This window comes from Heliconius melpomene, chromosome 7 (genome assembly GCF_056956725.1).
Source record: "Heliconius melpomene rosina isolate 202511_hmr_F chromosome 7, ASM5695672v1, whole genome shotgun sequence".
Classification (NCBI taxonomy): Eukaryota; Metazoa; Arthropoda; class Insecta; order Lepidoptera; family Nymphalidae; genus Heliconius; species Heliconius melpomene.
In genome coordinates this window covers 9057498-9084924 of record NC_140395.1, presented here as the reverse complement: position 1 = coordinate 9084924, position 27427 = coordinate 9057498, and the positions used below count along the sequence as shown (strand labels likewise).

General features: G+C 33.7%; 5 protein-coding genes across 7 annotated transcripts; 2 read left to right on the top strand and 3 right to left on the bottom strand.

Moving 5' to 3' along the window:
* Positions 1 to 475: 475 nt before the first annotated feature.
* Ythdc1 (YTH domain containing 1) lies at positions 476 to 2076 on the bottom strand. Its single transcript, XM_085188331.1, has one exon. It carries the CDS (start codon positions 1872 to 1874, stop codon positions 537 to 539), a length of 1338 nt encoding a protein of 445 aa, XP_085044457.1. The 5' UTR covers positions 1875 to 2076; the 3' UTR covers positions 476 to 536.
* Positions 2077 to 2515: 439 nt separating this feature from the next.
* On the top strand, positions 2516 to 6936 carry Gdap1 (ganglioside induced differentiation associated protein 1). Of its 2 annotated transcripts, none has more exons than XM_085188334.1 (5): positions 2516 to 2850; positions 3596 to 3788; positions 4226 to 4405; positions 5783 to 5983; positions 6168 to 6936. In XM_085188334.1, exons 2-5 carry the CDS (start codon positions 3602 to 3604, stop codon positions 6467 to 6469), a joined length of 870 nt encoding a protein of 289 aa, XP_085044460.1. In that variant the 5' UTR covers positions 2516 to 2850; positions 3596 to 3601; the 3' UTR covers positions 6470 to 6936. The 2 variants fall into 2 exon arrangements, with proteins under 2 accessions (XP_085044460.1, XP_085044459.1); XM_085188333.1 differs by lacking the exon at positions 2516 to 2850 and adding an exon at positions 3112 to 3501.
* Positions 6937 to 8568: 1632 nt separating this feature from the next.
* Fitm (acyl-coenzyme A diphosphatase Fitm) lies at positions 8569 to 10156 on the bottom strand. The gene has a single exon (XM_085188332.1). The coding sequence runs from the start codon at positions 9899 to 9901 to the stop codon at positions 8813 to 8815; it is 1089 nt and encodes a 362-aa protein (XP_085044458.1). The 5' UTR covers positions 9902 to 10156; the 3' UTR covers positions 8569 to 8812.
* Positions 10157 to 11085: 929 nt separating this feature from the next.
* LOC146537689 (chromobox protein homolog 5-like) lies at positions 11086 to 16825 on the top strand. Of its 2 annotated transcripts, none has more exons than XM_085188336.1 (6): positions 11086 to 11743; positions 12047 to 12190; positions 12370 to 12498; positions 13041 to 13187; positions 14146 to 14195; positions 15394 to 16825. In XM_085188336.1, the coding sequence occupies exons 1-6, from the start codon at positions 11465 to 11467 to the stop codon at positions 15416 to 15418; spliced, it is 774 nt and encodes a 257-aa protein (XP_085044462.1). In that variant the 5' UTR covers positions 11086 to 11464; the 3' UTR covers positions 15419 to 16825. The 2 variants fall into 2 exon arrangements, with proteins under 2 accessions (XP_085044462.1, XP_085044461.1); XM_085188335.1 differs by having other exon boundaries at positions 11096 to 11743; positions 14071 to 14195.
* Positions 15985 to 26690, bottom strand: Vps8 (vacuolar protein sorting 8). Its single transcript, XM_085188327.1, has 9 exons — positions 26372 to 26690; positions 26057 to 26239; positions 24807 to 25616; positions 24146 to 24477; positions 22168 to 22291; positions 21702 to 21855; positions 21019 to 21233; positions 20492 to 20656; positions 15985 to 18648 (listed from the first exon to the last, which is right to left on the bottom strand). Exons 1-9 carry the CDS (start codon positions 26459 to 26461, stop codon positions 17329 to 17331), a joined length of 3393 nt encoding a protein of 1130 aa, XP_085044453.1. The 5' UTR covers positions 26462 to 26690; the 3' UTR covers positions 15985 to 17328.
* Between the last annotated feature and the right edge of the window lie 737 nt (positions 26691 to 27427).

Sequence of the window (27427 nt, the reverse complement as noted above, 5' to 3'; positions counted from 1 at the left end):
ATATAACTGGTACTTGAACAAATTTTACAAAGTATATAGAAATTTTACTCAAATTATGGTTCTTTATAATCAATCAAAACAAAAATATCACAGATATACACAGCCCCAAGATTTTTTGGAAAGTCTTCTTTTAAATATAAAATTTAACTATGTATTAATGCACATAAAATATAGTAATTCAGTTTTGTTTTACTAACATTAGGTTATTAGTTGATTAAATGGCAGTAAATTACTCTAAAATAAATAAATTATCACTGAAGTATGTAACCTACATATCTATGTCAGTCTTTTCTGGTTTTAATTGCACTTAATTACCCTTAATCACTTTCACCCCAACACACTTCAATAATTGATTTGAAATGTCTTTTGAAAATATTAATACTGATTTATAAAACTGTCCATCCACAACAAACTCCTGAAAGTTCTCATCTAAAAAGTTTTTCACTACACTTACAAAGATCAATAAAGTTCGAAGTTCATACACAATTTTTTATTAGCCTTACAAATTAAGTAATACATCGGTGGTACAACAAGTTTTATCGACGATCCCTATACGATCTATGTGATTCACGTTCACGGCTGCGGCCATGGGATCGATCAGATGTTCTCCATAGGAATTCATCAACTGAGCGCTCATAAGATCTCTTATCATACACAAGTACGGAACGAGGATAGTCACCCAAATCATAATATCTTGGTGGGGGAGGAGGCGGAGGAGGAGGCAATCCATCATAGGTAGCAACAGCACCACTGAATCCAGGAGGTGGTACATAAGGTAAAGGTGGCAATTGGTGGTGCATAGATCGCATATATTCTGCTAAGTAGGCCTCTGCTGCAGCTGATCCACTATTGTTATAGCTTTCTCTTGTTCTATTAAACCAAGATGGCAGCCTTTCCCTCATATATGGTGAAGGAGATCTTCTTTTAAATGAAGATCCTAAACGGTTTCTTGGAGATAAGAAGTTCTTTCTTCTACTTCTGGATGATGAATTTAGTCGATTTCTGTAATTGGTTCCTCTACCAGACAAAGGGGCTCTATATGTTCTATAGCTACCACCACTTTTCAAGTAAGCTTTTTTAGATGCTTCTTTAGATTTTCTTAATATTGGTGTCATTTCAATTCCTTCATCTTCAGGAAATAATCTACACAACTCTTCTGCAACTTTAGGTTCTATTTCTTGCCCATCTCTACCAATTTTTACTGGTTTACCTTCATTCCATGGATTATATAAATGAAGTGTACTGCTAAATGATAATTCTTTTCTACATATCCAATCAACTTTAAAAACTCCGTCTAATACTTTTGCTGAAAGTCCAGGAGGTAAGACCCATGATATTGATGGAACATCTCTACGAGATTCACTTCCTAGTCTTGCAAATCCAGCAAATTTACCACTTTCCTTAACTGAAAAAATCAATAAAACGTTTCTTGACTCTCTATATGCCTGGTTTAAATTTGCTTCATTTTGTGGTAAAGTTGACCATACACCTTTGGCTTTGGATAATGTGATATTTTCCGCATTATTTGATTTTATAAGAAAAAATCGAGTATCCCTGAATAAGTAATTCAATTTTGTCATATAATCATATGTTTTTATTTTTGTACTGGTCGATTTAATACAACGACGTTTAGTTTGTGTTGGTGAATGGCTATTAGATTTAGTACGTTTGCGATTTGCACGTTTTTCTTTAGATTTATTTGTACTAACGGAGCTAATACTTGGTGTGCTCGATTCACTTGAAGATGAGCTTGATACTTCACTACGAGTATCATACACTTTTCCTTCCTCTAATTGCTTTAGTTCTTCTCCAATCTCCGCTTCGACCTCACCAACGCCGAGATTGACAGCGTCGGTATTGTTTGAAATCTCCATTTTTAACAAACAAAGAATTATTTACTTATAGGAAAGTATTGACCATTCCTCAATTCTCAAGGATATTGTTTAAAGAAGCAAAATATGGATTTTGTATGTATATATAAATTGAATATATTTTATATAAACACTTTAATTGAATAATATTGAGCTAAAATACTAATCTGCCATTATTACTGTACGCCTTGCAGTTGCAACTTTGCAAGTGATGATAGATTAAAAAAGAGAACAGAGTAAAAAAATATAAATATATGAATTTATGATAAATAAATATAATTTTTTTAGTTAAAAAAAGGCTTATTATATTAGCTAATTATATTGTAGATTGTTTATATTCGTTATATTTCAATTATCGGTAAAGCACGCTAATAGAAATTACGTGGTGAATAGACATAAAACCAGGGATGTATTTTATATCTTAATATACAATGATACTCGTTAGTAAATTATTTTTGTGGTGCAGGAGTACAAATATGTGAATGTAAATGCAACGGGTTGTGGGTTCAATTCCCACTCGAGGAAATGAAATATTTATTTGAATTTATATTTTCTGTTCTTCGCTCTGGTGTCAAGGCAAAGCGTGGCGTTGACGTCCGCCACTCAACACGCAATGCCTCAAAAATTCGGTGGTAAGTTGGAAACGGAGTTTACCACTACGTTCCTTCTGCCTACCTTGTATGGCTGAGTGCGTGGTACAGCGTGAAGCTGATTTGATTTGATTTTGAAATATAAAGTACGTCGGGTCGGGGTATATGTCAGGATACATTCTCAACAGAGAAATAGACTCTATATGGGGTGAATAGAGTAAATAATACACCACAAATATGCTATCGGCTTGTGCTTTGTAACGATTGTATTTTGTGAAATAAAACTAAACATATGGCTATCGGTTTTATAAATATATTACAGTAGAACCTTAATTATCCGGATTCGCGATTACGCGATTATTATTTTATACAACCTGCTACAATGAAAGGTAAGATAATAATTATATGTACGTATATATGTGTATAAATCGTATGTTGGAAAATGTTAATAATTTCTTAATAAACGTCGATTTTCGTTCATATGTACATGTTGCTGTTAATAGACATATAGCAATTTTATACTACATATGCACAAAACTAGCTTTGCTTTATAGATCGAGAGAACAATTAGTCCGGTTAATCCACTTTACAGTATTTTCTATATAACATATACTGACAAATAATTATACAATGTAGGCGTACGGTAGTCCGTTCTCATGTTATGTACGGTACCTACGTATATAATTTATGTCGCCAATGACGTTAAAGTTTTTATCATTATCACCTGATTTTATTATTTCAATGTTGGTAGTATTTGTTTTGAACAAGTTGCGAAAATTAAAAGTTTGCTCACTTTGTTTTGTAGTTGTTTAAATTCTTATTAAATGGTAATAGAGACATAATAAATTTCCATTTTATATTGTATAAAGCCTGAAAGTGTCATAGACCTTTTATAATCAAGGTTTTTTTTAAAAATGCATCATATACAGAAATATTTAGATAAATTTCAGATTCCTAAAATAAATTACAGTCCTATAAGTAATGGACTTAAAAGTAATATTTTTTTATATTGTAATTATTACAGTTTCTATTCCCAAAAGGTAAGGCCGTAACAACTTTATATCTTATTATTGTTATTATATTTTTTAAATTCTTTTCTTTTAAAAGTTATTTAAAATTCATTACTACTTTCAGGTTCTGATGGCATTATACGAAAAGAATATAGAATTCGAACCTTTAGTAATAGATATTACTAAAGGAGAGCAATATTCTTCTTGGTTTCTTGAAATAAACCCTCGGGGCGAAATTCCAGTACTTAAAGTGAATAATTTAATCATACCCGATTCTACCAGAATACTAGACTATCTAGAGCTTCACCTAAATCAAGGTATGTGCTGTTGTTGATTTGATTCTTGCAAGGGAAATCAAATATTTTCATTTCCTTACTCTGGTAAGAAGATGAAGCACCACAAGGAGTTCCACTTCAAAACTAAAAATCTTAAATTTATCATTTCCGGTCAAATAAATATTTCACTTCTCCACTTGATGAAGTTTATGTTTATATTTCCATTTCTTCGCTCAGTTGTCAGTGTGTGGCATTCAGCTCTACCACTCAACACGCAATGCCTCCAGAATTCGGCAGAAAGTGGGGAACGGAGTGTCAACACTAGATTCCCTCTGCCTACCCTGCTGTGTGTGTGATACAACATGAAGCTGATTTAAATTTATCATTTCCTTGAGTGGCAAACAAAGCCACTACTTTTCACTTTTACAGTCACATTGTGCCACTGTGCCATGACTGGCCTCTAATTTTTATATTTACAGAAACTACACCACTACTGGATGTGTCACTGGATAGCAAAGTAATATTAACTGTAAATAGGTTCAGAGATTTAATAGATGCCTTGCCTGCTGGTTTAATAACAATTGGATCATTTTGTCACCCACATCTTAGTGGAAGTCCAAAACTTCCATTTGTTTTGCCAGTCCGAGAAGTATTAAAAAGTAATTTTATATGGTAGTAATGTAGAGTATTTGATTTAACATATTTTCAAGAATTTGTAGGATACAATTAGATTGGAATTAATCTAAATAAAAAGAAATCAAAAATATTTTCTTATTTAATATATTAGAATAATATACCTATTACTTAGAGGCCAGTTGTGCTACAGGGCAACAAGCATGCTACTGTAACGGTAACTGGTTGGGGGTTCGATTCCAACTTTAGGAAATATATTTAATATTTTCATTTCTTTGCTCTGCTTACGAAGCAAAGCGCGGCGTTGAGTTCCGCCATTCAACAATGCCTCCCGAATAAAATTTTTTTTGGGTGGTTTTACGTGTTTTTGGGTGGTACAAGTATTTAGACATTACTTAATATTAAAAAGTAAGAAAAAAAATTGTGGTATTTATAAATAGAAACATTTTTCGATTTGAAATTTGATTATGCCACAGAATCCGATATGAGAATCAAAAATAAAGTTTTTATATTTAAAGGCAGCTTTCAATTTTCAAAAAAATTGTACATTGCAAACAATTTTATAAACTTTCGAAATGTACTTGTAGAAATAATTTTATCATCGACGAAATCAATTAATTTAAATCATAATTAATAATTATTATTAACTAATAACTTCTATAGACATTGGATATCGGTCAATAATATTATTTACATCCATAAATCCATAGATACTTTTCACTTAATCTATATATATATATAAAAGGACTTGTCCTCACTGACTGAGGTAAGACGCACGCACAGCCGTAACTGCTGTACGTAGAAACGTGAGATTTGGACAGATGTTTACTTTCGTAATCTGGACATCCACTAAGAAGGGATTTTGAAAAATTTTAACCCTAAAGGGGTTAAATAGGGGTTAAGAGGTTGTATGGAAAAAAAATTAAATCGGCACCGATTTTTATAAAATTTAAAATTTAGGTTTTTAAAAGTATTTAATTGAACACATGTTTCAAGGTTTTCTAGAATTCTCCCCCTAAGGTTGCAAATAAGGGGTTGAAAGTTTGTATAGAATTTTCTTTAAATCGGCACCAATTTTTATAAAATTTGAAATTCAGACTCTTAAAAGTATTTAATTGAACACATGTTTCATGGTTTTCTAGAATTCACCCCCTAAGGGTGCAAATAAGGGGTTGAAAGTTTGTATGGAAAAATCTTTAAATCGCCACCGATTTTAATAAAATTTGAAATTTAGACTCTTAAAAATATTTCATTGAACACATGTTTCGTGGTTTATTAGAATTCACCCCTAATTACGCAAGCGAAGCTGCGCGCGTCCGCTAGTATAATATAAATATTAAAGATTATGTGAATTATGTAGGTATGAAGTTATGAGATAATTAATATTATTGCTATGTTTTAAGATGGCGATTTGAGTAGTTCAAAAAATTTACGAAAGTTAGCCGAAGAACATCCTCATGCTGAGAATGTATTATTATATAAAGCTGAAATTCAGGATCGAAAACATGAAATACTCAGTAATGAAGAAGAATACTTAAAAGTTTTGAATATTGTAGATGAAGTACTTGAAAAGGTGGAAACACAACTCAAAGAGCAAAGTGAAGGTAATTAAAACGTAATATATTTTTAAGCTTCTCTCTGTATTCCGGGTATAGCAGGGTAAGCAAAAGAATCAAGACAGAAGACAACATGTGACATTATGTTAAAACACCTTATGTTTTTCAACAATTTATTTAAATACATTGTGTTCTAATTTAAATTATGTTAATATAATTTTTATATTTACAGATAATTGGCTATGTTGCGAGAAATTTAGCATAGCAGATATCAACTTGGCTGTTTTACTTCAACGCTTATGGGAACTTGGATTAGAAGAGAGATTTTGGACGGGGGGCAAAAGGCCTTATATAGAGAACTATTTTACACGAGTAAAACAACGGGATTCATTTAAGAAAACTATACCTAATTTACCGGTCCATTTGAAAATGATTATTACTTCACAGCCCCCTGTATACGTGGGAGCTGCGGGTGCAGTGTCTGTAGGAGTAGTTTTGGGAATAGCATACATATTCAAAAAGCTTATTTTTTAAAACTCTCATATTCCTCAAATAAATAACAAATCTATTATTAGCTGATGTTTGTTTGAAATGTCGTGAGTGTTGCGGTTTATTATACGTACACTGTGATATTTTGTCGAATATTATGCTTAAATCATTTTAATTACTTTCTTTTTTCTCATTATTTTCTCCATCACTTCCTTCTTTTATACTTTTTCATAATAATGTATGGAATACATGTATATGATATATTGCTATTTCATGCAAATTTGAAAAAGCAATACAGAAGGTTACAAATTATGCGAAATTACAAAAAGAAGTGAGTTATTGAAGTTCAGTATTTTCAAAATCAGTATTATTAATATTTATGTTTATCGAATATGATGTATAGTAGATAAATGAGTGATTATAATTGTAAAGTACATAAACATCTATTTTATAGGTAACATAATCGACAATATTATATTAGGCTGTTTAAAATTAGTAAACCATTTTAAATACACACGAGTTTGCTTTTACCATTTTCCATAGAAAATAAATACTTTCTACTTTTCATCGAATGTAAAATACCCAATATTATATACCTAAACAGAAAAGAGAGAGTGAGACATCAAATATTTTTACATACTTAGGTGTCTGAAAAGTCAAAACCTTACACTTAACTGTTATTATTAACGCAACGTCATTTACCTTGTAAATAGAATTTTAATCGTGTCAGCTTAACCTTGCATTACAAGCTATTGAAAAATTAACATATTTTGCATAATTTAAAATTATGTGTTAAGGATAAAATGCTTAGATAAGTAAGTATATTACGATTGTCATAGTTTTGAGCATCAGAGTGCTTAATTCAAAAGTTTTTTATTGATAACCGATAACGTGTAGGTATTATAAATATATTAATATTTAAAAATGACATTGAATAATACTAATATTAATTTAAATAGAACCATATTCTTAAATAATCCATATTCGGCATAAACAATTAATGCTATTTAATAATATGATATACTTACCTAGCTATAAATACTTTTCAAATTCTTATTACCGACATATTATTGAATAATTTGGTATATGTAGACTTAGAAGATGGTATTTATCTAAATTCCTAATTTATCAATTACTTATGTTGGCTTTCTTTATATAAATACGCATTTATAAATACCTACTGGCCCTAGTATTAATAATAATAAACTTTATTTCAGACTTTAGCTTCATATATCTTTTTTAGCACATATTTGATTAACCTGTGTTATAGTATTCCCAGTGCCTCCAGGGGCATTCCACTTTCCATTTTATATGCTAATCTGCTGAGGAAAATGCTATTTTTAAATCTATTTATTACAAAAGCGACCCGCTTACGCATGTTTGCGTAAAAATAATCTTCTCCTGCCTCCGCAAACATTATTGAAGCAATGCAATGCCGAAGTCTCCCTAGCTCCGGTCTCAGCACAATGTTATACTGGACTGGCATTAAAGACGCTCCGTCCCCATCAAGACACTTCTGCTTCTGTCCCTCATTTTTCGCCGAATTCTAAAGGCATTGCGTGTTGAATGGCGGAACTCAACGCTACTCGTTTATTTCGTTCCCTCATGTGGGAATCGAACCCGTAACCGTCGCGTTCACAGTCGCACGCTTGAGCGTCTGCGGCACGACAGCCTTGAATATTTTGTAGATAGGTGATAGTACAATAATGGTACGATCATGATGGTCTGATGATGAAATTGGAAGATAGCTGATGGAACTTTGGACTGTCTACTCGTAAACATATCGAGTTTATGCTCATTACATTCGTGATAATGTGTAAAGCATTTTTTTAGTTTTTTAAATTATTAATAACTAGTCTTCAATGACACATGCACAAAAAAATAATGTAATTCAAGAATTTCATTTAAAACTTGTATTAATTACGAAATTCAAAGATCTTATTATGAGAAGATTGCTGAAATACAAATAGATTTGGAGGAACGGACAATAAAATGAAATTAGAATGGCAAGAGTCATAATGTCCACAAAATCGTGTAAAAATATTTAAAATTCATAAGTAAACTATTGAAAACTTTGCATTGCAATATTTATATAACTTATGTATAATTTCTGTAGGAGTTTTGTGAAAACAAACAAGAATAAATATTAAAGTACCATTATACCATTTATTTGCAATAACCATAAGGCATCAAAGATAATTAAGGAGAAAACACCTTACACACAAGCACTGTCTAAAGTTACTTAAACTTGCTAATAAAGAAAAAAAACAATAAAAAACCTAAGGTAAAAAATATTTTGTACATATACTTAACATAACCATAACAATTTAAAAATCTTAACAGAAAATAAATAGTTTATTATTGAGAACTAAATTTACCATTTAAAACTTATTTTGTGTCATCTGCAGATTCACCTAGATCTGGACCTTTGTGTATAGGCATTCCCATAAAATGTTTGCCATTACTAATAACAGATCTCTTTCTTTGAGGTATAGTAGAATTATTTATTTTTTCTATATTATACTTAAAAACACCTTGCCCTGGTAAATTTGGTAGAACATTTGGTATTGTATACCATACCCTATAAGTCACATACCATGTCAATATTGCTACAATCCCACTGATAAATTTTTCAACCATAATGTGGTAGTATAGTATAGTTGATACTAGCATAACATCCCATAACAATTGAAGAAAAGCTATAGCTATTAGAAATGCTCTTACATATGGTGTAAATTTCTCATAAGATGTCTTAAGAACATTTAATTCCTCTGTATTGATATTTCTTAGAGGGTTAACACTAGGTGATTTGTCATTTAAGCTCCTTGAGTATTTTTCATCTCGTATATAGTCTCTGATTCTCTCCCATCCATTAATTGCTCTGGCTTCCTCAATTAAAACTAGACTTGAATAAATTAAAATAAAGCAATGTCCAGATATGTCAAAGCCATTCCAAAAATGTCCATTTTTAAGACATTCAACCTTGTCATTAAAAATTCTTGAATTACACTTCCCATATTTCATTTCTATTATATTAAACACTGTTGTCCATGTGTACCAAAACACAGTAGCAATCAACAGCCTTAGTAAATGGGCAGTTAAAATAAGTTTTCTTTTGCCACAACATGTCGTATAAGAAGTCAGAAGAACATAAGGCACTGACAAAAATAAAGTCCAAAACCATCCAATTTTTACAAAATATTGATTAAATATGTTGTCACTTCTAGAAAAATAACTTTTTGGGAAAGTCAATACATCTGCAATTAGAGACAGTAAAAAGAGAGCACCTAAATAAACAGCTATTTTTAAACTGGTGTCAAAGAACAATATTTTCTTACAAATGTGCACTATCATAAGTATAAGAATTTCTAATATTGACGCTGCCTCCCTGATGGGTTTGGTACCTTTTGCATCCGGTAAGTCATCTTGAAATTTGTAATTCATTCGAGTATTTTTGTAATGTGCTCTACTTGTCATGATTTTATAGGCAATTTTCTTTTATTCGCAAATGTTGAATCGTTTTGTTCACACATGAAGAACCTTTGACAGAAGTCACTAGTTACTTAATAGCCAAAACTCGATAATGACAACTGACAATTTACACTGATAGTTATAAAAAAAAATGTTTACTGCTAATTTTTTACTACTTATACCCTATTCACGGAGCCATGAGAGAAAAGGTAAACAAACAAATATCTGGATTTATGGAAGTCTCGAAGGAAGAACATCGATGTTGGCAGTTAAAATTTCGATGTTTTAACTTCGATGTCGCATATAATTAAACATTGTAACATCGATGTCATAAGGGAAACATAATCGATATTTAATCCCGTACACGTGCTTTTAAAATTATTATTTTTACAGTCGATCGAGACCAAATGTATTGGGACATGTAATGTGTTTTTACGACCTAAAGTTTTAAGTTTTCAAATACTTTTTATTCAAATAATTTGTAGTAGTTAGGGTTGATAATTTACACCTGTTGTATTTAGTAGAACAAATATCTTAAAACCTATAATTGTTGTTGCTGTTATATATTGTTGGCGGACTCGATTAGTTGCACAATTATTTATTTGATTAATTAATTGTTATTGTAGTTATAAATGTGGTTAACACCTATTTATAATTACACTGGGCTGGAGCAGTGAAGGCGAGTGTTGTTATAACGGAAAGAATACCCTTAAGCCTACATCTGTGGTCGCAAGTCCCAGGCATTGCTCCATGCTTCACCTCATTTAGGGACCGTGGATAATATTAAGTTGTAACTACCATCCACTTCTGATGTGTTAACAGATGTTTTATACCTTAGTAACGTTTTTTTTACATATACTTCACTTCTGATTTCTAACAATATATTATTCAATTTTTTTAATACTTCATTACACCATATTATATTAATTATATACAATTGATATTAATTAACTAAAACACAAAACAAAAAACAACCATAAATTAATTTAAACAAAAAAAAATAAAGTGAGTGTCCTCTATTGTTTTTTCTTTTTATGTATGATGTGCGTCTGTTCATTGAGGAATTTATGATCATCATCATCATCATCGACAACCATTGATTGTCTACTGCTGGACATAGGCCTTCCCCACTTGTTCCGCTAACCTCTTTAGGTCGTCGGTATGTGTATGTATTACGTCGGTATGTGTATTAGGATTAGGTCTCTTTATGTCGGTCGACGGTCGATGTCCGGTAACATCGAGGAACTTATACTGGCAACAAAATATATTGTAATAAAAAAACAATTTAATATAAATTATATTCAACTAAAAATTAATTTTAATGAATATTATGTTAAATTGTCAATGTGAACTTATGGGCTTATTAATTTCTTCAATACAACTCCAATGATCTAAACTGCATTTTTTACCTTTGACGTTTGCGTCTGTTTGCGTCTGTCTATAACTCTATACTTTCCTAATTTGTGGCTAGCTAGATATTTTCCCTCCTTTGCTTGTACTATCAATAAAATCACTATTTAAATATTGTTGAATTATAATTCCATTATTGTTTACGTTCCGAAATTCAAAATGCGTAAAGTATCGAGGAACCGTGTAGAAGATGATGTTGTTTCATCTACAAACGAATCCGGATCAGTTGGTAATGAAGAGCGCGGTGATAGAAGCGACTCTATAGAGCGACCAAAACACGATGAGCAAAATGATGAAGATGAAAATCATGATGATCGTATATCTGAGGCTGATGTATCTAAAGATGCACCAAAACAAACCAAGGCAAAAAACAAAAGTAAGAAAAAGAAGTCCGAAAAAAGGAACAATAAAAAGAATGTCGAAGAGGAAGAGTACGAGGTATTTTGAGTTGTGTAAACAAATGTAATATTTACCATAAATTTTGATCAACATCAATATTATACTAATCTTTCATTTATTATACTAACTTGCAATCTTTTTCTATAAAGGTATTGTTATTAAAATTGTGTACCTATGTACACGCACATACACATGTTAAATTAGGATATCAGAAATAAATATGTATAATTATTTTTGAAACTTATTACATATTGAGAAATTCTGTAATCAGAAATTTCTTTCTATTGAATTACTACTACAATTTTATTCAATAATTTATTTATAATGTGTTTTTATATACAGGTTGATAAAATAATTGATTCAAAGAGGATTAAAGGCAAGGTACACTATTTAATTCGCTGGAAGGGATATTCTGCTGATAGTGACACGTGGGAGCCGTACAGCACATTGTCATGCCCAGACTTAATCCAAAAATTCAATGATGAAGTAAGTCAAAGTATAAAAATTTTACTTATTTCATTTTGACACATGCCTTACTAAGGCATGAATAATAGAGAACAAGAATTAATATAGAGAATTATTAATAAGGATATAATTATTAACCAATGTCTTAATAAAAAGATATATTATATTATGTTTAATATTTAACACACTTATTATTTCAGAAAGAGAATTCTAAAAATTCTAGAGATGGCAAAAAAAGAAAAGGATCTAAAAAAGAGACTAAATCACCAGCAAAGAAAACAAAATCAAATTGGGACAGCAAAAATGCTGATGAAAATGCAGAATATGAAGTAAGTCATTCTATGAAAGGTATAATGATGCTATCATAGGTCATAATGTCTCTTAAATTTGAGTACATGGGGAATAGAGCATTTTAACTAAGTATCTAAATGTGAAACAAAAAAAAAAACAGTCAAGTATGGGTCTAGTTATGACAATTTTTTTTTTTCATTTGCCTAGCTGAGCTGATGCATTAGTACTCAGTCCGAAAGACACTCTTAAAAATGTAATATCCATAACTAAAATTAGTTAATTTGAAATATGACTGCTGATTACTGTATATTTAAACATATTTTACCTTCACACTGTATCCGGCATACCTGGGTCGACAGAGGCACTAGTGTTAAGACTATCTCCAGTTACCACTTAAAGACAACAAGTGCAGAAATGAGACAGCTTAGCACCACCCAGAATAAAGAAAAGAAAAAAATATGTTCCTCTGAGTTAGAATCAAAACTCACCACTTCATAAACTTATGAAGCTAGACAATTTTCTGGTATAATAAAGACTTTAAAAGACTTGTGTATACTATCTGTGTGTTTTTGATTCCAAGGTAGAACGCATTCTTGAAGTACATCACAAGAAAAATGGTGTTAGAGAATTTCTTATCCACTGGAAAGGATGGTCTAACACATTTGATTCCTGGGAACCAGAAAGCAATTTGAATTGTCCAGAATTAATTAAAAAATTCATGGACAAGGTAATATACTATCTAATATTTTACTATCTATACAGTCTTTCCTGATCTTATAGTATACTAATGGGCCCCACTAGTATACTATAAGATCATTAATAAAGAAATTGAAAACTAAAGATTCAGTCAATTCAGTAAAATATTTGTATAAAATAACTGTTACAGCAATTAGCAAATTTGTCAAACTAAGTACTTTAAATTGGCATAACTTTTTTATTTATGAACTGATTGTAATAAAATAAAGCCTATATGTGTTCGGAAGCTTTCCAGAATCCAATAGTGAAAACCGCATCTACATCGGTTAAGCCGTTTCTGAGATTAGCGATAACAAACGGACAAACAGACAAAAGATTAAAAAATCATTGTTTTAGGTTCTAATACGTTAATAGAACTTCCCAATAACATTTTTTTTAAATATCTTCCGAGTACAGACACTGACCCTCTTACGATTTTATTATAATCTTACATTATATAATATGAAAGTAGTTTCCTATATCATTGCTACACATTTTCTTTTTAATACTTAAATAATATGTTCATACATATATTAAAAAATCATAGAACTTGATTTATTATTTGTTTTATATTGATAAACTTGCAAAAGAATTATATTGAATATAAGCAAGCAAGCAAGAGGTATATTATTAACAGAAATAGTTTTATTTCTTTTTAGTAGAGTTAGAGTCCTATAGATCAGGTATTGTGTACTCCACTTTTTATAGCCTAATTTGAGACAATATGAGAGCAGAGATTGTATCCCAATTAGTAGTCACAATGCATCACAACATCCTCATGATCATACACACACATACGAACATATTAATTTCACAAAACTTTTTTTATATAAAACAGATTAATATGTAGCATTATACTGTTTTTGAATTTGAAGGTTGAAGCTGCTCGTTCCACTGACTCTAGAAATCTTAGAGTGGCTCCAGAGACCACAAATCGTTTCACTTTGCAGGATCCAAGTTCTGGCCGCCGACTCAGCAAACGAAGAGGCCAACGCCAACGGTAACTTGTTCATATCATTTTACACTACATGGCAATTTTTTTCGAAAATATATATTCACTATATTGGTATGATAGAAATGGTGTTTTGATTCATTAATTATATCCAACCAACAACGGCATCCTGGCTCCCTAACTCTAACTACAATGTATGTTTTTGTTCTACAAAGTCTGATAAACGGAATAAAACATAATATCAAAATATGCTTTACTCAATTAGACCATTACAAGCGCTTGAATCGTCAGGTTATTGAGAAATATCGGAAGTGTCAGTCCTACTAGAAGAAATTAATCAAGACACCTCAATGGTTTAAACGTAGATTTTTCTTTTTCATTTGACGATGTTTATCCATATCTGTTTTTCGTGTGACGCAGTTACGCATAGATACCAATAACGTAAACACTACAAAAGTTTAAACAACTTTGAACTTTATCGCCAATACCTACGACTCGATTTCGAAATGAGGCGTGTGCGGCGGTGTCCCTTTGATATGTTTATGTGTGCGTGCGTCGTTCTTAACAAATGGCGTTTTATTTTACAACGATAATTTTATATTTGGTTTTGAAAAAAATCACTCTTTAATTTTGGAGAAATTTTTTTTACAAAAACACCGTATAAGTACAGTCTGCGAGGTCCAAGTTGTCGTTTACGTGTAACTTCGTCTGTCTTTTGCTTGGACCAAACCGGCCTACACCTATTGGTTGTACTGATAGCTGCATCATTCAACATCAGAACATCAATTGATATAATATATTTTTTTTTTGTTTGATTTTTCGGAGGCCATTCGTGGCGCAGGTATTATGCACACAGCATGGTAGGCAGAGGGAACCTAGTGTTAAGATACTTCGTTCCCCACTAAAAATTTTCACCGCCGAATGCTAGAATGCCGTATGCTAGTTGAGTGGCAGAACTCAACGTTGTGCTTTGCTGGACACTAGAGCGAAGGAATGGAAATATAAATTTAAATATTTCATCACCTCGAGTGAGGATCGAACCCACACCACCGAGCAAACAACGAATCATTGAAAACTAAAGGATTCGCCAATTCTATAAGACAGTTGTATAAAATAACTTTCAAGTGGCAATTTTGTTGAACAACATACTTTAAATTGATATAACTTTTTTATTTATGAACGGATTGTAACAAAACAAACACTAAATGTTAAGCGAAGTCTTACTTTATCCCTTATATTGTTTCAGCGTAAGATATGATAATGCAGAGTAACGCGAGTGTTATCGAAGTGACTGCGTATCATAAATTCAAGATTTAGTTGTATAAGCACATTGTACAGTTTATATAAAGATTAGTTTGTAAAATATTATTATACAGGGTGGAAGAGGCAGCGCTTCTTTTACTATAACTGCATATAGGGTAAAATATTTCAAACCCAAAGCTAAAAAAATTAATCAAGGTACCTCAACAGTTTTGACGTAAGATTTTTTTTTCATTTCACGATTTTTATCCATACCTGTATTACGTCTGACGCACACACACGTATGCGACGTTGCCGCTTTGACAGGTAAGTGTGTGGGTGCCTATGTTATACTTTACAAATGGCGTTTTATTTTAAAACGATAATTTTATTATTTATTTTGTTTGAAAAAATAACTTTTACATTTTTGGGAATTATTTTTTTTTCTGAATTATATTAGGCTTTTATAGAGTAGTTAAAATTGTAGTTTCATTTAAAGTGGTGCTGACAATTCCACCCTGTATACTGCTAATAATATCTCTCTAAATGTCCTCCATTGTGCACATGCATGAACTAAATGTTATCTCATGACTTATGGACATGGGTGTAGGAAAAGCCAGGTGGTCCGTACCCACCCCCGAAATATAACTAACAAAATGTTTGCCCCGAAAAATAAAAAAAAAAACACCATTTACACGAACATATCTGTGGAAATCTCAAGTCCAGGTCTTCCCAGAGAATATCTCTAGATACGCCCATGTCTATGATTTAGCATGTTTGATCTAAAACGAAGTTTTTAAGAAATTTACAAATATAAAACCGAGTATTCATTGGAAAATGAATTCCTATATTTGGTCTTAAATATAGATATTTAACTTGTAATAAAATTTTATATGTAAAGTTTTAATATTTGGGTACCGACAAATTCTAATTATATAAGTATATTCATGTTACAATATTTACGTCTATTTTCATATATATCGCTTTGTAACGTAAATATTCAAATAATCTATGGCAAATATAGAATTTAACAAGGGTAAAGAATTTAGAGAGGTAATCTATATAGATTTATGAGTTTTATTGCTGTTTTATTTGTTTAAAGTCATTTCGTGTGCTATTTTAAGGCAAATATATAGAGAAATTATAGACTAGAATAGGTACCATATTTTTTTTGTAAATATCTGTATTATCGTGTAGGCATATACAGATTCTTTGAATTATTATTTACGATAACCTCTAAATTAAATAAAGAACATTTCTAAGTTTATTTTTCTGTATTTTTTCATTAAGACCTGAATATAACAACTGTTAAATTTATTAATATCATATTTAACAGGTAAAGTACAGATATTATCTTTGCGTACTGTGTAAGAATAGTATGGTATGGATTTTTCACTTGTTTCATGTATGGTTACAGTAAGAATAAATAGTTTATTTCACATAAGGGTTTTATTTAAATAAAATTTCCTTAATAAAATTTAAACTTTTATATACATACATGTATCCATATAAAAAAAGTTAATGTCACTGTTATAGTTACAATGATATAGATATTTTTTACACTTGCCATTTAATTTACATTGTGTATAGAACTTTTAGTGGCATTTATAACACTTTAAGTATGATACCTAAATTGAAACTATTCAGTTTATAAATTATTTTTATTAATATGATGAAAATGACAATCTATCGTACATTATCTGAACTCTAGTTTCAAATTATGTAACATAGTGACGTTGTCTAGTAAAACCAATTAAACTAACTTTGAGTTTAATGAAACGATCGTGATGAAGTATATGGTTCAATCAAGCTATTCAGTATTTACAAAGAGAACGCTTATACTGCCCATGATTTTGTTTTATTTTTTGTGTATTTAATAATATTATAAATTTTAGGAACAAGGTATAATATATACTTACTAGCTACTATAATAATGCAGGGGCTATACGAGTCCCTCCAAGTCAGGACGCGGCGGAGCCATGAGTTGTAGGTCGTACTGAAGGGGCGCGGGGTCAGGGCGGCGCGGAGGCGGAGGCAGCGCCAGCACCTCCGTCGGCACGCGCCGCCCGCACGTGCACGTTGCCTCCGGCGTGCACTCCGCGTGCACGGCGCGCGCGCAGTGCCCAGTGCGCGCGCCCGCATGCTGCTGCCCGTGCGGGGCGCCCAGCGCGCGCCCGCAGCGCCGACAGCCTCCGCGTACTGCGGTGCCGCGACGCGCTGACGCCAATTCGCGCGCTAGCGCCTCGTGCGCCTCGCGACGCAGCACGCGCGCCGCACACCGCCACACGCCGTGCCGCACTTCGCCGCCGCGAACTACGGCGCCCGCCACGCGCAGCGATGCGCACGTCTTCACCACCAGCTCCTCCAGCGGCAGGTACTGCATGGCCTCGAAGAGCAGCGAGGGCGGCACCGCGGCCACGTTGCGCAGCAGGCGTGTCCACATCGCGGCGGCGGCGTCCGACGGCAGCATGGGTCCCACGCGCAGACAGAGACCGCTCGCCTCGTCCACGAGGTTCGCCTCGGTTTCATCGCCGGCGGTCGCGATGAGGGCCAGGAGGACGTCGAGGGCGGCGCCGTGGTCCCCGGTGGCCTCCAGGCAGACTGGCTCCGCGTCCTTGGGTCCCACTTCTCGAACGACACTGAGCGCGTCCTCCGGCCTGATGATTCCTTGATTTTTAATCAAAAAATGTTTTACATTTGCAGGCCGAGTTAAACTTAAATCTTTCAAATAGATCAACGCTGCATCGTCCCGGAGACGTCCCATTTCCAATAAACCCTCACAAAAAACTAATCTTTGATCGACGTCCACCTGTTTCAACATATACGCTATAGAGTCGCTGAACTTCTCCGTCCACAACGCTGCCGCCGACCGTGGTCGTAAACAAACGAGTGCCGAAAAATATGGTTTAAGATAGTCTAAGGCTTCAGCGTCACTCGCTACTTTAGAAGCTAAATATTCAAAAAATTCGTCGATGTCTTTACTGGATGGTTCTGCAATTTTAAAAAAGTTAGTAATAGCGTGGTCGTGGTTGTCTTCCATGGCGTCGAGGCGCCACAGCACGCGAGGACGCGGCACGGTGGGAGCGCGCGCGGGTGAGCGCAGGCGCGCGGCGGCCGCCAGCCAGGCGCGGTCGGCGCGCTCGCACGCATCACGACACACCACCTCTTGAATCTTGTTTATGACCTCCTGATCCAGGGGCAACGACCCCATTTGCAGTTGTCCACATATAAATTCTATTATCTCCATTTTTTTGTCGAGATCCTGTAAAGATTATGACTCTTGAAGAGCTGAAAAAGCATGGTCTTATAAATAGAAACTTATATTTTACTTAACAAACTAACTGTGTGTTAACTTATGGAGCTGAAACGTGGTCTTTCTCCGCAAGCCTTATCCACAGGCTCAAAGTCGCTCCCTAAAGAAGAAAGCACCAAACGTTTATGTTCATATTAGCCGACCTGGGTGGCTTCGCCCGCTTGAACTATAGGAATATTTATTAAATATATTTATGAAATTATTTTCAATTTAGGGGGTGAATTCTAGAAAACCGTGAAACATGTGTTTAATTAAATTTTTCTAAATTATTATATTATATTTATTAGCGGTTACGGTTGTGCGTGCGTCTTACCTCAGTCAGTGTGAACATCTCCTTTCTTATATATTGAAAATAACAACATTCGATGAATATTTCATATAAAATATGTTTTTTTTTTAAATAAATGAAACAGACATGACGTTATACAGTCTTATAAACAAAATGATCATAGATCTTTATTCAACAATTAAAATCACTGATATCAGTGACTTTGTTTACAAAGCCAATTATCTTCACGTCAGAGCAATATGGCGTCCAGCGGTTTCGTGAAAAACGTTCGAGATTTGATAATGTAAATTTTACATGCACTTTCATAGTAGTTATAGCTTAAATAAACATTTAGATTTTTATAAGAATTTATTAGGATCGAATAAAGCATAGTACACGGAGCAGTAGCATTTCATCAAATTCTGTTAGCTTATAATGTAAACCACAACACTAATGCATTAGGTTAATCTATATATATAAAATCGAAAGGTCACTCACTCATCACGAAATCTCAGATACTACAAGTGCTAGGAATCTCAAATTTTGCATAGGAGTTACTTATAGGACGTAGGTGCTCGCTAAGACGGGAATTTGCAATATTCGACTTCTAAGGGGTTGTTTTTGGGGTTGAAAAATTGTATGAAACTTCTTTACTACAAATGCTAGGAGTATCAAATTTTGCATGGTCGTCACTTATAGGACGTAGGAGTCACGGAGACAGAAATTAATAATAACGTAGTTCACGCAGGCGAAGCCGACTATATGATCTTCAAAATCATTTTAATTGAATGCTCATTGTGGGCGTACCTATCTAGAGATATTTTTTTGAAGGATATAGCTTCGAACAGATATGGTTGTATAAAGCATTTTTTTAATTTTTTCAGAGCTAATGTTGCTAGCTTCTGGGGTGGGCAAAGACCAACCTATATACACCCCGCATATATAGAATTAATGTATTCTTTTTTAATGTCTCTCCTCCTAAGGCCTCCTTATTTTTATTATTTTTTTGTATAAAAAATCATCTACCTACCAAGTTAAAAGTATGTAATTTCAGAATAAAATAGCTAGTGCCATAAAAAAAAAACATTATAAATAATAATTTGAATTAGCCCTATAAGCCCTATAAATTTTAATTTGAATTAGCCTTATAAGCCTTGGATATTGGCTATTTTTAGATCAAAGATCTTCACATCATCCTGTCCACAAGCCAATCCTTCTTTGTGAGCGAGGAAATTAAAACAATTCATTCGTCCGAGTGGAAATCGATCCCACAACAGGCGCATTTTTTGACGGTCAGACGCGCTGTCGCTGTGCCACGATGGCGTCTACATTTTTGTAATTATAAACGCGACGGTTGTGGCTTCGATTTGAATTTGGGACAATGAACTCTTTAAAACTAGTTAATATTTTAATTTCCACTCCACTCAACACGCAATGCCTCGAGATTTCAGCAGTGCGTGGGGAACGGAGTGTCTGAACACTAGGTTCCTTCTGCCTACCCTGTTAAAACATAAACAAATGTACCTGTAGATTAGGCTCGCAGGCAAGCAGTGCGCGCGCCACGCGCAGGCGGTTCTGCTTGCCGAGCGGGCCAGCGAAGGGAGGGTCGCGCGCGCACTGCTCCAGCAGCCGCACCGCCGCTGCCGTGTCGTGCTGCACCAGCACGCCCAACGGGGAGCGCCCGTCTGACTGCAACAAGCAAACTTTATTTAGAGTTCTCTACCTTAAAAGAAAAAACTGGAACACTGCTGTCTGTCCGTGTTTGTTAAAGCCTAATACTAAAGTAATAACTACAGAGACTTTAGTTGAATAGAAATATAAATTTAAATAAATATTTCATCTCCTCGAGTGAAGTGGGTTCGATACCCACAACCAGTCAGTTTTACAGTCACACTTTGTGCCGCTGCGCCACGACTGTCCTCTACTTTTTTTAGAATTATAATATCAGACTTCCAATACGCAACGCCTCGAGTATTCGGCGGACAGTGGGGAAGAGTTCTTAATACTATGTTCCCTATGGCTAGCAAGTAACAAATAGCAAAATGGCAGACCTCCTCAGTCAGCAGGGCGTGCAGAGCGTCGTGGCGCGCAGAGGGGCGCGCGTGTGGAGGCAGCGCACGACCGCCCGCGCCGCGCCCCGCCAGCGCGTCCGCCGCTGCCAGCAGCAGCGCGCCGCCCGCACACGTGCAGCGCCCACACTCGCCCCCGCCCGAGCAGCCCGGCCTCACGTGACGCACCAGCTCGCGCATCGCGCCGCTGCATCCGTCTGAAGAACATACAAGAGTTAGAACTCGTATATAACGATCTCGATCTGTGTGAATCTTACAACTAACGAGAGACACCGTAACAGTTGTTATTTTTTGCAGATCATTTATTAAAAAAATATTATTTTCTTAAATATACTGGCAAACCAACCTGTACCAACGTAATATATTTATAACTTTTATATTATAATTGAAATTCTAGTTTTATCATATTATATTTGACAGTCATCCACTTCCATTGGTTGCCTGGAAGAGATTTCTTTTAGAAATTGGGCTTATTTCTAAAAGAAAGGTTTTGCTAACTAAACTTTTAATTTTGTATTTGTTATGTTTTTATGTGCAATAAAGAATATATTTATTTAAAAGTTTCCAAAAAATTCCAAAGTTTTCCTCAGAACTGAAGCTGTAACTTTAGTGAATCGGTCATAATTTATTTAACGTTAAAAAAATAAAAAAAATAAAGTCCATACCCAAAGCAGCGGCAATGGCGCCGACGCCCCGCCACAGGCGCTTGTCGCGCGTGAACACGCTCGCGCGGTGCGGGTCCAGTGACGTCAGCGGCAGCGACGCCACCACGCGCTCCACCAGGTCCGGCTCGAACTCCGCCAGACGTTCTATTAGCGCCTATTTATACATATATTTTGAATTTAGAATTATTTTGTATATCAAATTTATGTTGACGTCGTCGTGGGGCAGTGGGACAAGCGTTTGATTGTAAACGCGACGGATGTGATTTCGATTACAAATTCGAGGGAATGAGTTATTTTATTTTCTTGCTCTGCTAATAAGACAATATGGCAATGTTTTCCATCACTGACTTTGTAATGCCACGAAAATTGAGCGGTACGTTAAAAACGCAGTGTCTTAGGTACACTAGGTTTCCTATGCCGCGTAAAGCTAAAATAACAAGAATAAATTATAGTCGTAAGTAATTACTTGAGTGAAGTCAGGAGAAGGCGGCGAGTTCGAAAGTTCACCACGTACTGCCGCGTCGCCCAGAGCTTCCACAAAAGCTTGTTCAGTAGAACAATTCTCCCAAAGGCAATTCCATAATTCATCGCTGAGAAAAATATATCTAATTATATATAATACATCTAATCTAATTATATATAATACAGTTTGATTTTATAAGAAATTTCAATTTGAAAAAAAAAAAACAACCCACCCATTAAACATTTCGACACACTGCGTATCGAAACTCAACGCCGCACTTTATTTTCTAAAGCGGAGAAATGAAAAAAAAAGTTCAATAACATTTGAGAGACGAAATGTAATATCACATATTATGCAATTGTATACCAAAGAAATCCTCAATTAAAACAGCAGTATCAAAAATACGTTTCTTATATTATATTTGGAAATGTGATGACACATTTCAAATGTGTGACTTTATGTTTAAACAGACCCTAAGCTAATATTAGGAAATATAGTCTGGCAAATATGTTATTGATAATGGGAAGCACGCGCGGCAAATTGCGCAGAAAGCGTATTTTGATATCTGCACATAGACACCCGCTCACGCCGGACCGATTCCCCGTAAGGGCTCGCGGGGAATCGTTGCGGGGTGTGACCGGGCTACGGTACAGTCGAGTGCAACGCTATCAGTTCATTACTATGAAATATGAATATAATATCATATGATAGCATAGCATATATACGGAATGGCGTAGTAGAGCATATTTTTCTAGTAATATTATAAAAATTAGTAAAAAACACCAAAGCAACATGCAAAATGAACATATGGTAAATTGAAAAATTAAATAAAAAACTGAATTAAATTATTATAATGAGGCCACATACAAATCTTCTCAATCCAAATTCAATAAAAAAAGTAAAATTTAAAAAGTAAATTTAATATATAAAACAAGCAAACAAATGCATGATTTTGGCGTTAGGCAACATGCAAAATCAACTTATGGGTAAGTAAAAAATTTTTTAAATAATGGAAATAGAGGTCTTAACAAATAAATTATGTTAATAAATTATATCTCCAAATTAAATCAAAATTTTATTACCGTTTTATTTAAAACATTAATTAATGCATGCAAGAAAGTACAAAATAAAAATTGACAAATAATAAAGCAAATAATCAAAACGGTAAAAGGCATTTTTGTTTACAATTAATTATATTCTTGTTTGAACAATATAGCGTGAGCTCGATAGTACCTTTAAAGATGTGTGGGTGCGAATTTCCTGTAAGGACGTAGCGCTCACACTGACGCAAATGGCAAACTATGGCAAAGGGATACCGCACTCTCATATTTTGTACCTCAAAATTTATTGAAATAATTTACCCAATATTATTTACTTTTATATAATCTTTAAGAAGTTTAAATATTGCCAGATATTTCTTTATTCATATTGCATAGTTTATAAGCTTGTATTATGCACACTGAATGTTTATGTTGTACATAAGTGTGTATATAGTATATACACATATACGTAAATATCATGTGCCATTAGTTATATAAGCAGAAGCTTAGAATTGATTAATTATTTATTGACTCAAAAATGTTATTATACTTTTCGGGCTAGTCTTGATTTTATTCTCGACAACAATGTATGAAACAGCTGATTATTTTGCGATATTTAGATATCCTCATTTAATTTTCGTTTTGTATAATTTACTTCAACATAAACATGATTAGATATTTTAATTATCGTATAGGTAAATGTGATTTGCTAAGCGTGAGGTAAAACAACAGAACAGGTAACACTGATCGAACGTTCTCTGCGCATACATATACTGCGCAATTTACCGCGCGTGCTTCCCATTATCAATAACATATTTGCCAGACTATAACTACATATGTATTGAGTAGAAGTATTCCCAAAGTATGCTCCATCGGCTTATCATATTTGAATTTTATTTACTACTTATTAGGAAATAATCATATTATATTGTAAGCCTCACCTCATGTCATATTTAAGGCATAACTTGACAACATGAACTGCTACATTTTTGTTGCTCAATATATGAGGTCTATCTGCCAACGTTTCTATAAATTCACTGGCTAAGTTTTTCGCCTCAGTGCTTTGGGAAGAGCACAGTAGTCTTAAAGCTTGCATATAACGTCCAGAGGCTATAAACGCTTGGGCTCTAGCGATGAGATCTCTCGGCTTTACACGAACAACTCCCTTGCGACCTAGCAGAGCTAATGTGCCTTCACATATACAACCACCACCTAAAGCACTTTCCCCTGCCTTGCACATCGCGCGTGATACTCTGCCATCGGTCCAATGGCCCTTGAAAAAATACTTATTTAATACTAAAATAACGGAAAAAAAGAGTCAAAAATTTAACAGTTAAGTATTATGTTCCTATTACTACAGCAATAATTTAAATGTTGAACTTAATGTATAGGAAAAATATAAAAATATTTTAATATTAACGTTTTTTAATAAAACGAATTATACCTATTTTATTATATGTAACATTACAATAATTTAGTATATTTATCAATGTGAAAAATTCGAGTATAAAGTAAATGTAGTTTACAATAAAATAAAAAAAATCATATTTAGTTAAAAAGTTTATTTTTGTATTAAAAAGAAAACATATTTTTATGACTTACCTTGAAAAACGCCGACGAATACACAGGTTCTATTTTTGACAGGTCCAGAGGTTTATCGTAATCATCGCCCCACAAACGTAGATTTTCGTTAGAATCAAATATAGCGAGGCTGCCTCCGAGCCACCCCAGCCATATCGGTGTTGCTATGAGCTCCACGCATTGTACCGGCCGGAGGTTGATTGACGTTCCATTTAAGGTTACAGTTAACCATTGCATGGTGTTACCGCGAGCGCATATTAATATTCTATTGTCCATTTCACACCATTCAAGAACAGGGAGTACATCCGGAGGTCCGTCTAAGCGTACCCCTGAGGCTCTGCCACCGGCCACTATAATGACTCGTGAAAGAGTTGCTAAAGCCAATATTCGTGCATCACGAGCTTTCATCGCAACTACCTCGCCCCGAGCTCCCGAAAATAGACATGATACTTTAGCTGAACGAACACCTAAGGGACGGGAAAATTTTATAAGCCACACAGAGCCGCCAGTGTCTAGCGCTAGCCCCGATGTACCGGCCCATGTCACTCTAAGTGTGCCCCAAATCTCTCCACCAAGTACAACTTTTCGAAGAATTAGACCTCTTATACTTTCATATTGGTAAACGAGACCTCGAGCGAAACCAGCTAGCAATCGTGTGCTATCGTGATTATATGATAAGCATGTAACAGCCCCATTGTCACCATTTGCATCGCACACCCATCGTAATGTTTGTTCAAAAAACGAAAGTAAGTGACCATGTGCTGTCCCCACAGTAAGTCTTCCTCCTGAACCAGTACTTAATGTAGTAGCAGCACCAGCTGATGAACGTTCCTAAAATACATAATAATACAAATATATGTATATTAAGAATATCACCGACAAAAAGGCTTGTGATACTATTGCATCCTAGTATGTTTTGGGGAGAAGGAAAATATGAAATGGATGAATAAAACTAAAGTATTTCTTTAATTTTTCTTAATGCTGGATGATTAATCTCTTTGTACGATATGCATGGTCAGTTTAGTTTATGCACATTCGGAAAATGATTGATGACTATATGGCATATATGGCATGTGCGTATGCATGACCTAACAACCGCTGAAAATCATTGGTTTCATTCGAAAAGCAAGCCTTGTAGTTTTTATGGCATGCATAAACGGGAATCTCCCGTACTCCATATGCAGCTTGTGCTTCCTATGGTATGCATACATCCACCCCAAATATGTGCTGTAACAACCAATGAAAATGAGCTATTATCCTTTTTTTCTTACCTGTGCCTGATTTAATTGCTGTGAAATAGCTTGTAAAAAATCTACTTGTAATGCAGAACATGTAGTAGGTTCTTCAAAAGATTTTATTGAAAAGTTTTGTTCACTTTCCAAATCTTCTGAAGATAAAAGTTCTGCTAAAGTTGGAGCTTCACTTGTAGGCAATGCATATTCTACTTCATCCAGCTAGAAAAATAGTTGTACCATTGTTTATTTATTTTATTTTTGCTTAAAATCAAATATTTTAATTATTATGATTTAATAAAATAAGATTTAAAATATAATGGTTTAATTAAATGTTACAAATAAAATACTCACCTCTTCGAAATCCACGTATTGAAGACTCTCAACTGATTCCAAATCAGAATCTAATAATGACTGTGTTGAGGGCGTTTTTAACAAATCCATTATTTGAGTTTTTATAATAATTATTAAATAAAAATGATAAATTTCAATTAAATATTATAAAAATATATAATTATTCAAGAAATATGTTCCTCTTTATATTTTTCCATCTTAATTAATGTTCATATCCAATATTGTAACTTAAAAACATCTACTAGCAGAGATCTGAGATTATTATATAGTAAATCTAATCATGAAATTATCTACCTAATTATTTATTTAATTATGTCAACTGTCAATAAATGTCCTGATTGCCAGTACCTGTAGAATAAATTTATTTTATACCACAGATAAAGATTACATATACAACGTACGGTACCTGCAGTTCTCCTAATTTTTTTACTTTGAAACAAAAAATAAGTCTTATTTAAAACCTGCGTGTAGAACTGCAATTTTGTTATATGAGTTTGGACATTATAATGCACTTTTAATGGGTGGCGTCTATGAACTACGATTATTTAATTTAAAAAATGGAATTGCTAAAAATGTGTTGTACGGACAATGACAATCAAATGAAAATGAATTCAATGAATGAAATTGAGAATAAGCATCTGCAGGAAAATGATGCTCTGGTACTAGCAATGATAAGCAGAGTGTTTTTGACATCACCACTTTAAATGAAACCACAATTTGTAACTACTCTATTAAAGTCATTTTTAGAAAAAGCTTTTTATTTTAACGCTCCAAAAAAAAGAAAATAAAAATTGTTTTTTAAATTTTAACTATCAACTCATTTCCTCATTATACACAATTTATATGATCATAAAAGCTTGTCGCGTTAATCAATATTTAATTAAATTGAAATTTTAAAATTTTATACTTCACAAATTTTACATAATTAAATTTGTAACAGTTTATTTACACAAGTAAATAACTAGAGCGATCAATGACCTTATTTTTATAAACTTTTTTTACAAACGATGTTTGCGTAGCTGCACTTAAATTAAAAACTTTAAGTATTCACTTATT